We start from the raw sequence: 15,807 nt of genomic DNA, 5'->3' as shown, positions 1-15,807 counted from the left end.
AGCTATCTGAAATCAGTCTATTAAGGCTCTTCCCAAGATCTGACTGCACTTGGGGAAAAAAGTGATGGATTTTTATGCCAACCTGGGCATCCCTGCTTCTTTCTCCCTTACTTCTTTTATTGCATTGAACTGGTATAGCTTATTGAGCTCATTGTCCTGATCCATGGATGAATTCCTGGCTTCAGCCCTTCAAGGGTGGTTGGTTTGTTCTTGCAGATCTGACTGCCCTGTTATGTCTGTAACAAGCTTTAAGGTGCCCATCAATGGTACAATCTTACCCAATCTATGTAGTAGAAGGGTAAACTGAGTGAATATACTTTAAGTGGATTCTTTAGGTGGTCCCATATTACATCCCAAAAACATACAGATAAGTTAATTAGCTTCCCCCTTAAATTGACCCTGGACTATGATGGACATGTGACGGTGGTAGGGATTAGATTGTAAAAGGTGCTGGGGAAGATGTCAGTGCTATATTAATACAAAATAATAATAATTAAATAGAAATGGTTAGATTGTACAATCAAGATTGTATTGTTAATAGGCTCCTTCTTAGCAAAGGATTTTTTAATGAGTTTAATACATCAAAGTTGTTGAAATATTGATGGAGTCAGAGGGTTACCTGGAAAATAACATTAGTTTTCATTCAATTAATTAAGGTAACAATTTTTGGTGGACACACGGCATCATCTGTTTATTTTTCCACATGATCAACTTTATTTAAGCAATTGTCATATCTTTATTTTTTTTACAAGATTTTCAATCACACTCCTCGCCTAAGGGTGGATGAATTTGGGAAGAGGGAGCTTCATGTGAATGCTGCTGAACAAATAGTAACTGGCATTCTGCAGTCATGTAGCAGGCAGTGCAGGGTAAGAAAATAGTAACCTGACAGTTGCAAGTTACATTACACAGAATGATCACCTTGCATGGCAGATAAAGACAAATGGTAGCTACTTTCTGGATGTCCCTCTTATTTTTGTATGCGTAAGTAACTGTTTTCACGGCAGATCTATGAATTGTGGATGTTGATGAAGATGAAGTCTGATGTATGGGAGTCAAAAGAAAGGCGACTGAGACACTTTACCAGCCAATAAGATTTTAAGGGTCTTTTTTTCTGGTTAAATACAGTAATGTGTAGTATTTAATGAAATGCAAATTTCCGTATTATAATTGATAAATCATTTATACATTTCATCAGTTCTTGCTTTTATAACTGAGCTATCTGTCTGTGCTTTCTTTGTAAGCTGACCATACAATGACAGATCATTTATCAGTTCTGAGGACTGATGTGGGAGCTCTTGCTTTTTATGATCCCAGAAGCACTATATTCTGTATTTGAATAGGTCTCCTCCTGAAAGCTGTGCTTTGTAAATTGATCATGCAGAAATGTTCCAGCATCTGTAGTATTTCTTAGACCATAACGTCTTGTCTTTAGTGACTCATTACTTAGCATGGAGTTATTGCAATACTATCCTTTATTTATTAAGCACCAGCCCAACATATCATACAGCACTATGCAATAGATTCATAACGAATAAAAATGCAACACCTACCACACGGCTGTGGAGTTCCTGCTGGAAGGCCGTCTCTTTGGTAGTTAAATCTAACATTCTTAAAGATTTCCCTATTAAATTGCTATTCCACTAGCATTATACTCCAGTTAGATTACATAAATTCTTGTAGAGGCTGGATGCCTTAGGCTCCTTAGCCCATACGTTTTGAATTGCCCTGTTCCCGCTGCCTTCTGGACAGAATGGTGTGCCTTATTTTACAATTGTAAAGGTGCCAGTCTATCTCACTGCTTCCCAGGCCCTGTACCTCTCTAATGACTCTATGCTGGGTGACTTTCGTACTATGTATAATTATACATTGGTATTGGCTCACTGGTATATTGCTTTTAAGTTGAAAACTGCTGGCCTTGATTTTCAACTGGTTAAGAATAGACTGGGTTTGAAGATGGCTGATTGGTTTTTCTATGCCAGTATTAAAAGGTATTCCTTTTACAAAGCTTTGTTTTTTCCAACTACATACTATTCCTGCATTGAAAATATGGATCAGTTTTATGCTATCTAGGAGGAATGGTTGGCATATGGGTGACTGGGGCCTTCACATCCTTAGGTTACTATATTCAGACCTTGTACTATAAGTTAGGATGCCCTGTTTGTGCTGCAATGTGATATTTGGATCCTTTGGCCCATGTGCAGTTCACTTTTTCTCCTGAGTTTTCTCCTAGGACAGTGTTTCTCATACCTGTCGTTGTGGCTCGCCAACAGTGCATGTTTTGCAGGTAACCTCACTTATGCACAGGTGGAGTAAGTAGTGTCTCAGCTACATGGAATCCACCTAGCTGAGACACTAATTATCTCACATGTGCATTGGTGAGGTTGCCTGCAAAACATGCACCGTTGGGGAGTCACAAGGACAGGTTTGAGAAACACTGATCTAGAAGATAATTGTTAATTTCCTATTTAAAATAACTTCTCAGCACTTTGTGATTGAAAAAGTACCAAAAAGTAGTTGAAAAAGTACTATCAAAATTATTTTTATAGTTTTCTTGCTTGGGGTAGGAAGGTTCCATAGAATGCAGCCTTCCCACCACTTGATTTTAGTATGATTTCAAGTACAATTTAAGTATATTGTTCTCCTTCCAAAGTGCATAATACTTCCACTTTCTCTTTGTGCTTTTATACTGAATATTTGTAATTTTCATATTTGTTAGGAACCATGTCCAACCACTTATCTGCCTGCTGATGGCAGCATTGACTCCACTGTCCACCAGCAGGTGGCTTTAACCTTTCTGGAGATGGCCTTGTATTTTCCTGGCCTATCTGCAGATGGTGTACTGCAGTGACTCTTGGGTATAATCATGCAGCAGGTGTGGCCTCAAAATGCCTTGGACATCTCTGGTCCTGCTCCTGATCTGTTCACTGTAGCTCTTGTTGCTGAACCTTGCATTCTCTCTTTAACCATTTGTGGTTTTTGAACGCGAGTTTTCACATCCAGTTTAATGCACCTGTAGCTTCTTGGACATCAAACTCACATCTGTGCACTAATTGCCACCTCCGTCGCACGCACTTGTGCACGTGCCAGTGCACACATTCACACAGTCAAGTTTTAAAAGGTTTTTATTTTTAAGTTTATTTAAGTGACCGTGCCATATTAAAAAACATTATTTTTCTGTATTGAAGTTTTAACCCCCACTCAGCCAATTAACCCTTTGTAACACTTATACTTGGCCTTAAAATCTTTTGACGCCTGAAGTGACTGCCACCCATACCGATTGGATGCAATCACTAGGGAGACAGTTCAGGACCCAACGCTGTATAGATGGAGCACTGTGCTGTTGCCCAGTGATGCACCTGTACAGCTCTGGGGTCCCAAAATTGTGCGGGATAGCAATTGCCTCCTTAGGTGTAGAATCTATTTTGAGCTGTTTTATAACTGTGGCATAGAACGGTGTATTTTCTGCATTAGGTGTAGAATGACTATGAAATTTAACAATGCTTGGAAAAAAAATATATTATTCAAAGCCTATGCTATCCCCAGAAAAAAATATAATATACATATCACGTTGATGGCATACATATTATAAAAGTTATTGCTCTGTCAATAGCAACACAACAGAAATGCCAAAATTGTAAGTAGTCTTATGGGGTAAAAAGCCCAGAACCTGAAGTGGTTAACCTTGCTCCTTGCCTGCTGCTTTCTGTACTGCACCTGGTTGTACATTTGTGTATATTAGCTGTGTATATGTTTGTTTGATTAGTTAGTTAGGTTCACTGGGATTTTGTGTGCACCCAAAATTCTCATTGTATTTGGTTTCTTTGCATGCATGTTATATAGAGTGCTTGCTAAAAAAATATTATTGCACAATAGTCTCATTGTTTGCTTCAAACTATGTTCATCCACTGGTCCTCTGTCCAGTATTGTAACAATATTTTTATCCAGATATGTCTGAAGTGTGTCTTTTACATTGTCAGGTGCTTGTACTGGTTTACACTTGGCTTATATTTAGCATCATTCTAGTGAAAGTCCTCTGTGGGATTGCCTTATAAGATCCATCCACTTCAAGGAAGACCGTCTGACCCTTTCCAGACATCTCCAGCCTCTCCCTGCAGCCGTGCTGCATGGTCAATGCATGTATGATCTCATTTACTTGTGTTTCATACGTGTCAATTAGGCGATAGTGCCTCTGGAGAGCGAGTTATTAATGAACGCTGATAATTGTGTGTGGAGTTGTTGGGCAGCATTTTCTCTCTCCTTCTACTCCTTCCATTTATTTGGTATGAAAGGCTGCCGACTTGTCTCTCCATTCCCTCCCCGGGGTCATCTTACATCAGTAGTCTAATGCAACCAATTATATCTGGAATATTGGTTCTTGTTTGAGCCTTCTTACAACAGGCATCATAATCCTAAGAGTGATACAAAGTGTATGCACGTGATTTGCTTTGATCTTCACCACTAATTGCTAATGTCCCAATTAGGTTACATTAAACAGCAGACAGATGTGTGCAGGCCGTGGTGAGCAGGCTAATGGTCGGTCATAATAAACCAGCGTCTCTGCTGTTTTACTCAAGAAATCACCGGAACTGCCCAGATGCCTCCTTAAAATGCTTTCTGTAATCTGGGCTTTGTATGGCAGCACGGCTTTTTCTGGTGCGTTCTTCTTATAACTATGGTAGCTCAGTAACAGTTTGTATATTTCTTGTGTGCTGTTAGGTTTCTTTTGTTGTTTGATGCTTTTTAACTTCTGTATGCAGGTGATGGCAAACAAAACTGCTAGACTTTAAAGGACAACCGAGGTGACATGTGACATGATAAGATAGACATGTGTATGTACAGTGCCGAGCACACAAATAACTAGGCTGTGTTCTTTTTTTTTTCTTTCTGAAAGCGTTAAAAATCAAGCATGCAAGTGGCAGTTTCTGTCCAAGTCGGACTGGGTCAGACTAAAGCAAAGCTCTCACTGATAAGTAATTACAATCATAAGACACTTTCCTCTCAGTAAATGGCGTTGGAGAGTAGGAAAGAGATAAAAAGGGTCAATAATTCATAGATTTGAGCTCTAGCAAGCTTCAGTGAAGGTGTCATTGAGCAGAGACAATGACACAGTAAACACTTAAAAACTAGAAATATAGGATAAAACTGTGGGATATCTAAAAAGGTCATTTTTAGGAGAAAGAGGATGAATACAATTGTTTTTCTTATCAGTTTATTTTCACCTTGGATGTCCTTTAAATGAACAACCTACCTTACAGAAGCACATAGATATACAGTATCTGGTATGTTAGGTCTTCGTTTTCTGAATACATGTTACTAATTTCCACTTCCTTGCAGGCCTCAGCTTGTTCTCTTTCCTTTATTAATGCATTTATTACTAATCTTATTAAATAGAATATTCTTCTGCCTCCTGTGAGGGACCTCAGCTGCAGTCATGCAGTCTACATCAGGGGAACTAGATTGTCAGTCTGTAAGGTGGTATTAGTGTTGGTAGTGAGGAGATGAGGATGTTATTTACTGCAGCAGGTACCATACGGCTAAAATATGCACCTAGGCTTAGAGGGCAAAAATCAGAGGGAAAAAAAAAGAAAAATACTAAACCTATGTGCGTCTATAGTACAGTGGCATCTTATGGACCTTTTGCCCCATCAACCCCTCCCCCCCCCCCCAAACAAACAATGTCTCTAAGCTACTCAATCTAAGCTACACTGACAATCTAAACTACTCTAATCCCTGCTGCCCTACCAGCTAAGCTGCTCTAAACTACATACTACACTACACTAACACAACACTGTATTGTAATAACACTACACTGCACTGCACTAACACTTACACTATCATACTGCACCTGATCCTGCTGGCCGCATTCCTCTCCCACTCGCTTCGGTCCTGTGGATACCGATGCGCTCCTCCTCTCATCCTGGACCAGGCAATATATTGAGAGACAGCAGATGCCTACCATGAGAAGAGGAGCGTATCGGCATCCACAGGACCGGAGCGAGGGGAAAAGGAGCACACTCTGCACTTCTTTTTACTGTATCTTCTGAATATAAGATGCAGCCACTCCCCCCCTCCCCCCCCACACACACAGACACACACAGTTTTGGGGAAGAAAAAGTTGGTCTTCTATTCTGAAAAATATGGTAAATGCTTTTCCTCCTACGGAAATTTCCTCCTAAGGGAGATTTGTAAACTGTGCATGCTGTGGTGGGAAAAAAACAAGCATTTACTTACTTATGCTTAAAAACAAGAAGAGAATCGAGAGCCCAATATGGTGCAGTATTGTCAGGTAAAATGAAGAGTTCAATACAATTTTATGTATATATATATATATATATATATATATATATATATATATATATATATACTCACAAACACGGGTTACCCATAGGCAACCACTTTAAATGCAGGTGGGGAGCATTAGGACCTGACCCCACACAGGTTAAGAAGTCGCTCTCTGTAGATAGTAGATGGGGATGCACCCCTCCACCCAGGGTGGACTAGAAGATCAGCCAAAGCTCGGTATACAGAGGCGCCAGAGTAGAGTAAAACGTTTTAAAAACCGCTTAAAAGGAGAGGGGGATGTTAAGGTGGACTCACCTCCCTCTTACAAAAAAAGAAAACTCACTTGAGTCTCGATAAAACAGAATTGTCAAATAATTTATTCAACTCCACAAATGCAACGCGTTTCGCGGGCGTGACCCCGCTTCCTCAGGCAAAAATGGGAGCACAACTCAGTGAGTCAAGCAATAGGTTTGAGCGCCTCTGTGACAATTCTGTTTTATTGAGACTCAAGTGAGTTTTCTTTTTTTGTAAGAGGGAGGTGAGCCCACCTTAACATCCCCCTCTCCTTTTAAGCGGTTTTTAAAACGTTTTACTCTACTCTGGCGCCTCTGTATACCGAGTTTTTGCTGATTTACTTACCTAGGAGGGCTGTGCCGTAGCCCCCCGTTCCTATATATATATATATATATATATATATATATATATATATATATATATATATGCCTCTTCTCTTCTCTCGCTGAAGCTGAAGGTTACTGCTGGATCTTCTTATACTGTATGTCCCCAGCCGCGCAACTACATGATGCATGCTGGGAGATGTAGATGTTGTTCTCACTGATGTGGTTACAGGTTCAATAGTGCATTGCCAGTACCTCTGTAGTTAGTGATAACGTGGCTGCGTTGCATTTAGGATGTCAGCAACTCAGACTGTAAGTTGTGTGTGTTTTGTGCTTACAGCTTTGTAGACTATAACTGCAGATTTTTTATTTTTTATGAGAAACTGATAAAATCACCAGCTTTATACAATAAGTACTGTACTGGGGACTTGATGCCCTTACGTATTTGTGCTTTTGTCTGTCTTCTGCCCAGACTTGTAGCAAAGGAATATAGCTTAGAGACACAAAAAAGGAAAAGGTATATGGCTTCTGTAGGTGTCCAGTGCCCACAAACTATAAAGCCGCATCTACGCGAGTAGATGCGGCCGCGATGCTCCTTATCATTCGAGCCGCTGATGCGGCTCGATTGATAAGATCCGACAGGACGGATCTCCACACCGCCGATTCCCTGCTCGATTCCCGCGAGGGGACAATGGCAGGGAATCGTGCGGGAGATAAGCGGCGCCGGCGGGGACGAGCGGGGAATCGAATGCGGCGCACGCGCGGCGAGCGGGGACGCGGCGGGCACGCGCGGGGACGCGCAAGAGGCCGCCGATCGCCACAACATCTCCCCAACATCTCCCCGTGTAGACGGGGCTTAAGACATATACACAAACAGTAACACACATATACAGCTAGAAACTGTATTTATTTGTCAATTACTAGTTAAAGCCTCAAGTCTGAAATTCTGTTCTAGTTTACAGAGGTCCGATCTGTAAACTAGAACAGAATTTCAGACTTGAGGCTTTAACTAGTAATTGACAAATAAATACAGTTTCTAGCTGTATATGTGTGCTACTGTTTGTGTATATGTCTTATAGTTTGTGGGCACTGGACACCTACAAAAGCCATATACCTTTTCCTTTTTTGTGTCTCTGCTAAGCTTGTGGATACCCTCATAGATGCCCTAACAGACTGACTTTGTTTAAAAATGTCTTGTTTATATGAGGGATTTCTCTTTAACCTTTATTTTGAGCTTTGATAAAGATGAAACCTGGGCCCATATGCAATCCCAGTTTTCTCCTACCTTTTCTCCTAGGAGATCATTTTTCATCTTCGGTTTTAAATAATTTTCCAGCACTTTTCAACTAAAAAAGTACTGAGAAGTAAGTGCAAAAGTACAATCAAAATTATTTTAAGTATTTTTTTGCTTGCTGGTGGCTTAAAAGGCATTTTATTGAAAAATGTAAAAATATCACCTAGGAGAAAACTCAGGGGAAAAAGTGAATTGCATGTGGCCCCTGTTATTTTAGATTGATCATAAGAATATTACTCATTTTGTGAATTGGAGATGATCTATTATTTAGAAGTCTCTTAACTCATGAATTGATAAGTGTTATATTTGCATTTCAAGTTACTGGAGAATGCATTGTCTGGAGGAAGTGGATTTAGTGTATGAAATAAGCTGAGGATTAGCACTTGTAACATAAAGGAGCTATATTGCCCTAAGTGGGATATGGATTTGAGGACCCATTTGGAAGCCCTGTCGCCCTGTATTTGGTTCCTTTGGAGATATGTTTGAATAGTGGTATACTTTGCATTATACATAGTGTCATCTTTTTGTTGATTATGACATTTAGAAGTTTGTTATTGTCTTTAGTGTAATCAATAAAGATTGGTAAATGTATGTTTTCTGTTGGGTTTCTTTGCATGCGTTCACATATGTTATACTCAAAAGTTTGACATTCGCCTCTTTAAAGTCCCACCTAATAGGTTTCTCCTCTTTTTTTCTGTGTAATCAGAAACAATCCGTTTTAAAAAGTGTAGAATAGAGGATAATTGGCCCTTTAACGTCTGCTTAGAGGTAGACCTATTGTGAGAGATTATAAAGTCAGCCATTGGCAGAGGATTGACATAACAGCTAGGTAAGTAGCACTTTGGGACATCAGTGGCAGCGTTCATTATTTTTTGCCATAGGTCTATTCAGTGTTGTAGAATAATGAAGGGGATCACACACACAATAAAAGCTAGCTTGGCTAGTAGGTACCAAATCAGGTTGAAGTCACACTCAAATAACTGGGTTGAAGTGTGCAAAGGATAGCTATCCTCAAGTCCTCGAAATCTCCACCAAGCAGAATCCAGCAATACTTCTATAAAACGTCCACTTTATGAAATATCCAGGCTGCTTGGCGTGAACAAGGGAGAGGTCCCGAAACAATGGGCCGTAGCTACACCGTAGCTATGCTCTGTCTAATTAAGATCCAGTTTTAAAGATATTTAATAAAATGGGCGTCTTATAGAAGTAGTGCTGGATTCTGCGTGGTGAAGCATGGCTAGTATGCAGAGAGGTTTTTTTAGATTTCTTGGTGTCTATTGCATAGAGCAAATATTTATATTAAATAGCTGACTGTAAAATCCACACTCTGATTGACCTGAACTGGGGTCTGATTCAGGGTCAGTCTTTGATTGCATTGTATGTAATGAGCATTGTAGCTACCCCTATAAACACAACGGATTCCATGCCATACCTAGGAACATTTTATTTTTAATATCAACATGCTTTTCCTTAGATTATTTATGTTAAGCTGAATGTTTTTACAAATCTGTCTACAAACATTAAACAGACCATAGCGTTACTTTATGATAAAAAGGTACTTATTACAGTCCTTCCAAATCCCACTATTTAAGTTTGGCCTGATTAATATGAGAAAGACAGAGTAGATGAAAATATCCTGATATCATGGAGCCTGCACTTCCAATGAACTGCTTATGAATAAATCTGCAGGGCTCAGAGGTCAGTCGGCTGTATGTGGGCACATTCATTTTCTCATATTGTACTTAAATTAAAAAGCCATATGTATGTTTAAAAGTCTTATTTATGAACACTTAAGGGTAAGTAAGTCTAGTCTGGATCCATTCCCTCCCCGTTGATATATGTCAGCTGGCAGCCAAGCTTTCTTTACATTAAATCCCTAAGAAGACGGTTATTGCATCCCGCAATGCTTCAGAAAAGTTACCAGTGAACTAAGGCCAGTGAAAACCCTTTGAAAGAAACTTCACTGAGGGATATTGATTATAGCAGCTTCTCATTATCTAAAAGCTGCCCTGATTTTGCATTGAATACATACTTTTCTTCCCTAAATAATTCATGCTTGTAGTCGATACTGCGGCTTGCTCTCAGAATTGGAAGTTTGCAAACTTGGACATGAGATGGGTTATGTATGATATTAAAAATCAACACCCCCCTTCCCTTTCTTGTTGCAGAAAGAGCTGAACTCTCTCGCATCGGAGCTGGCTGCGCGGCAGGAAGAGAGCGAACATTCCCACAAGCGTCTTATTGAACTCAGCCGGGAGTTCAAGAAGAATGTCCCCGAGGTACAGTATATTACACTACAAGTCCTGCTTAACCTGCTGATCGCTGATTCAATTTGTTTTCAGGTAGAAAACATTTAAGACCTTTTATCTTGTAGCACTAAAATTTAAGACACAATTAAAATTAAGGCTGGGAGGTTGCCTCCTTATGCTACAGTTATGTTTCCAAACCTGTTGTACTGTTAGTGTTTTATGTTGCCTTTATACAGGAATAATAAGAGAAGGTAAATTGTTGTTCATGTGGGATAATGCATCGAGAGTCACTTCTCATTAGAGATACTTGCGTTTGTAAGCCAGTTCACAGCTGGTGAAGGGTGGGATAGGGAAATGCAGTCACAAATATGACATTAATATTGGGCCTGTTGTGGTTCTTGTTATGTAAAGTAGTGTAGGTTTATGTTTCAAAATAAACATTTAAAAGAATTACCCTAATATGTTGAAATTCTAAGCATTCCAGTGCTCTTTGCAGAAATGTATTTTAGCTGGCTGGGGTGATGACTTAGCTGGGTGGTCAAAAACTAGTTGTGGTGACTAGTGAGCTAAATACTTACCACTCAACAGAGGAAGGTGGATCCAGCAACATCTCCGTGATGACGAGTGTCCCGCGATCCATCTTGTGGCCTGCGGGTATGTGCAACGTTACACAACAAGCGTAAACGGGAAGTCAAGCGATCCAAGTTCTTTGTGCGGAGTCTTCAGGGATCTCCGATCCGCTGTGATGGTCGATATCACCATGCATTACTAAACGTCGTTCATGTGATTGTGCCCTTATACTCACATTGCAAGATCGCGGAAACAATCGCTCGTCACTCTTCTGGAAACTCATCAGAAAAATCACAAGGTGGGTTCAGGCCTTACGATCACCTGTAAATGCTGACATATTGGGATTCTACATTGTGACAGCCGGGTGACCAGAGAAACCAGCCAGGTAAAGAAACCTGCAAAAAAGGGCTGGGAGAACACAGCCCTCAACATAAATGGATTTTACGCTTCACCCAAACAAATTGGTACCCCTTCTGCTTGTTTCCCTTATGACCAGCAGGGGTCATTATTCTTCAACCAGACTTTCTGCGACCTCAAAACAGTTTAAAATTGCATGGCCAAACCAGTAATGCCACCTTGCATTCTTTGGATTGGTTTTTGTCAGAATCAACTGTTATTGCTTTAAACATCTGACCAAATGTATTATTTAAAATACTTGTGCAGATGCTTATTTTACATACAACATTTATTTTATTGCTCTGTGTTGCTCCTGAATGGTTTTATTTAATATTATCTGCTTTGTTATTATGTTTTTCTGACTAATTACAATCAAATTAATTATAATTAGAAAAGGCTTGAAAGTAGATGAATCTATGGAATAATCAGTTCAGGATCTACCATTGGAACCTATACTATAGTGTATGGATGTCAAACTCCAGTCCTCAAAGTCCGAGGTTCTCACACATTTTTGGCTCAGCTCAAATTCATTAAGGGGACTAAATCAGGAAAGGTGTGGTTCCTCAAGCAGAACACTTTTTTCTATCCGTCCTAAAGAATGGCATGGATCTGGCCCTTGAGGACTGGAGTTCGACACCTGTGCTATAGTGAATCACATTACAGTATATCCTTATCTTATCTACTTGGAGAGGTTTATGGTGACCTTTACCCTGAACCTCAGCTCATAAATAATAAACTAATTGGTTTGGCTGCTGTCACCGTATTGATGCTATACTTACTTATTACATATGCTTGCTGTGCTTGCATCCCCAAAGCTACTTATGTTAACCTATGGCAGTTTATCTAAGGATCTGATATGTATTTGGTCATCCCTGGGACTGGTTAATAGGGACTGTTAATGGGATTGGTTCTCAAATAAACTATTTAGGGCACCTTGGGGTCATTGCCATTCGCTACTTGTATGTAGACTGGGTCTATCCATGTGGGCTGTTTACGCAGAAGGCCTGCCTCTGTCACTGTTCCCTGCATTTCTGCATTATACTTACATTGGGACCAAATTACCTTAACTCTTAAGTGAAATTTTATTTTATGGATTCACAATAATACTGGTTATAATAATTTTGCTAAGTACCTTCATTGGTACAAGAAAAGTCAAAGTAAAGCTAAAGCAGTCATTACACATCATGATAAAATATTGTAATAAGCCATTTATGTGTTATAAGTAAGACATTTGCCAAGTTTTCACAATATAAGCACATTTGGTGTAGTCATGCATGTTGGTTTATGGTTATACTATTGTTGACTTTATAGTATGTAATACCAGTTTGTCTTACAGAAAGTTTTCAACAGATCAGTGTCTGAGTAATGTCTTCATCTAATTTTTAGGAAGTCAGAGAAGTTGTGGCTCCAGTTTTAAAAAGCTTTCAAGCAGAGGTAAGAATTTATTTACTTTTGACATAATTGCTCAAAAAATTGAAAATGGAGAGGATGATGCACTTTATAGCAATAAGGTATAAGAAGGCACAACAAAGGCTTTAAACTTGCGTTTGTTTTAATAAGCACATACGACACACGGCCTTTCCTTCTTCAAACTCAAGTTTGTCCTTTAAGCCAGAACAGTTTGTAGTCTCCAGCATGTATGTCTCTATTCATCTGTTCATTGACTGTAATCAATAATTTTCATGTTATTCTTAATGTGTGAGATTGTATGGTACAGTAGAACACCTTAGACCTGTAAAGACAAGATATATATATCGTAATATTTTAATCACGCTTTTCTCATGGTGGACTTAAACCACTTCACTTGGCTGACCCAAATGCTCCACAGGCATAAGGGTGCTTTTTCCAAAGATGCCTTACAGTTTTACTTACTGGCTCGAGCTGGGGTTCAAACCCTGGTCAAAGGCTTGAATCCAACATTAAAGGCAGCACCCAGTGCGCTATTCACTGCATCCCAACTTGACCTTGGCAAGGCAAAACACAATTAGTTCAGTAAAACTAATTCCCAGCAAACGCCCGTCCCACCAGTCCTGTCAGACAATCCCACCAGTCCAGTCAAATTAAAAATATAAAGCTATACATGGATAGATAAAGTTTTAAAAGATGTTGACAACATTTCTAGGTGCTCAGGATTCAGCTTTTGCCAGTACTGTTTTAGAAATTAACTCTTCTCCAGCACCAAAGCTCATCAAAGTTACAGCCAAATCGCTGTTATAAAATGTAGCCTGCATTGCTCCACTCTTCAATGCTGAGTCGTAATGGGATAATCATGGGGGCTTAAACCTACTAAACGACCAATAATATGTTACGGTATAGCTTATAATAAAACAAAATAAAGTAGTGTACATAGACATTGTTAGACTATGAGGAGTCCAGTTCATACAAGTCTTTGGTCATTTTGGTAATCCTGTTCATCTTTCTATTTTCACACTGGATATTTTGCACTGTGCTGTGCTTACAGCCTACCGTCATATGCTCTTTAATATGTATGAATGGTATATTGGCTACAATTACAGGTTTATACGATTTCAGAGGGGTTCATTAGGTTTTTATGCAGTGCCAGATGAGGTTGATAGAATATTGATAAAGTTGGTTACTGATTTTCTGCCTTCAGAACTGTGGTGGTGCTTTCATCAGTTTTTGGCACTTATCTCCATTAACCACTTGCCGACCGCCTTAAGCCGATGGGCGGCAGCAAGGGCTGGGCCCAAACGATGGCAATACGCCCATTGGCGGTGGCGGCAGGCGGGCGTGGTTATGCGTCGATCGCGTCATTCGTGACGCGATCAGCCGCTGGCGACAGGCTCCGCCCCCCTCGCGCTGTAACCCGCCGGCCGTTCAGAAGCGCCGGCGTGTTAATAGCACCCGGATCGCCGCATGTATTATGTATATTAGGCTTTGTAATGTATACTAGGGCTGCACGATTTTAGGGAAAAATCGAAATTGCGATTTTTCTCTCAGAAATTGCAATTTCGATTTTTCCCCGATTTTTTTTTTCAAATGCTGGGGGGGGGGGGGGGGGGGAAGAGGTTGGTCCGCACTGCCCGGTCCTGTCCGCAATACTTTGCTTCTAGCCCCGCTGTGCGCGGATTGGCCAGAAGCAGTGAATATGTATGAGAGTTAATGAGCGGGGAAGGGGGGGCGGATCCACTCCAGCAAGCGGCCGGGCACATGCAGCATTACCAATCACTGGCTAGCGATTAAATGACGGCAGCGGTAGGCGGAGCTGTATGCTCTGTACAGCTCCGCCTACCACTGCCGTCATTCCATCGCTAGCCAGTGATAGGTAATGCTGTATGATGTGCCTGGCCGCTCGCTCTAGTGGATCCGCCCCCCGCTCATTAACACTCATACATATTCACTGCTTCTGGCCAATCCGCGCACAGCGGGGCCAGAAGCAAAGTATTAAACAAAAGACCGAAAAAAACGATGGTACTGACGATCAGCAGATCGTCTTGCCACGAACCGCGGTTTCGGTTTTAAACCGAAAAACCGTGCAGCCCTAATGTATACAAAGCCTATTATACAGGCTGCCTCCTGCCCTGGTGGTCCCAGTGTCCGAGGGACCACCAGGGCAGGCTGCAGCCACCCTATGTCGCACCCAAGCACACTAATCTCCCTCCCCCCTGATCGCCCACAGCACCCCTCAGACCCCCTGCCCACCCCCCAGAGCACTGTTTACACTCAATCACCCCCCTAATCACCCATCAATCACTCCCTGTCACTATCTGTCAACGCTATTTTTTTAACCCTAAACTGCCCCCTGCTCCCTCCTGATTACCCCCCACCCCTCAGATTCTCTCCAGACCCCCCCCCCCCCGTGTACTGTATGCCTCTATCCCCCCTGTAATAACCCACTGATCACCTGTCAATCACCCATCAATCACCCCCTGTCACTGCCACCCATCAATCAGCCCCTAACCTGCCCCTTGCGGGCAATCTGATCACCCACCCACACCAATAGATCGCCCGCAGATCCGACATCAGATCACCTCCCAAGTGCAGTGTTTACATCTGTTCTCTCCTCTAAACACCCACTAATTACCCATCAATCACCCCCTATCACCACCTGTCACTGTTACCCATCAGATTAGACCCTAACCGGCCCCTTGCGGGCAATCTGATCACCCACCCACACTAATAGATCGCCCGCAGATCCGACATCAGATCACCTCCCAAGTGCAGTGTTTACATCTGTTCTCTCCTCTAAGCACCCACTAATTACCCATCAATCACCCCCTATCACCACCTGTCACTGTTACCCATCAGATTAGACCCTAATCTGCCCCTTGCGGGCACCCAATCACCCACCCACACACTCAGATTGCCCTCAGATCCCCCCTTATCAATTCACCAGTGCATTATTTACATCTGTTCTTCCCTGTAATAACCCACT

General features: G+C 41.2%; 1 protein-coding gene across 5 annotated transcripts in view; it reads left to right on the top strand.

The window, feature by feature from the left end:
• Positions 1 to 15,807, top strand: part of CUX2 (cut like homeobox 2) — a 549,861-nt gene that overhangs the window by 242,686 nt on the left and 291,368 nt on the right. For all 5 annotated transcript variants that reach the window (XM_068245676.1, XM_068245662.1, XM_068245667.1 and 2 more), the window contains exons 4-5: positions 10,365 to 10,475; positions 12,798 to 12,845. In XM_068245676.1, coding sequence (XP_068101777.1) covers positions 10,365 to 10,475; positions 12,798 to 12,845 — 159 coding nt within the window. The remainder of the gene's footprint in view (positions 1 to 10,364; positions 10,476 to 12,797; positions 12,846 to 15,807) is intronic.

This window comes from Hyperolius riggenbachi, chromosome 1 (genome assembly GCF_040937935.1).
Source record: "Hyperolius riggenbachi isolate aHypRig1 chromosome 1, aHypRig1.pri, whole genome shotgun sequence".
NCBI lineage: Eukaryota > Metazoa > Chordata > Amphibia > Anura > Hyperoliidae > Hyperolius > Hyperolius riggenbachi.
Note: the sequence above shows the minus strand (reverse complement) of the source record. Positions and strands in the feature narration are given on the sequence as shown.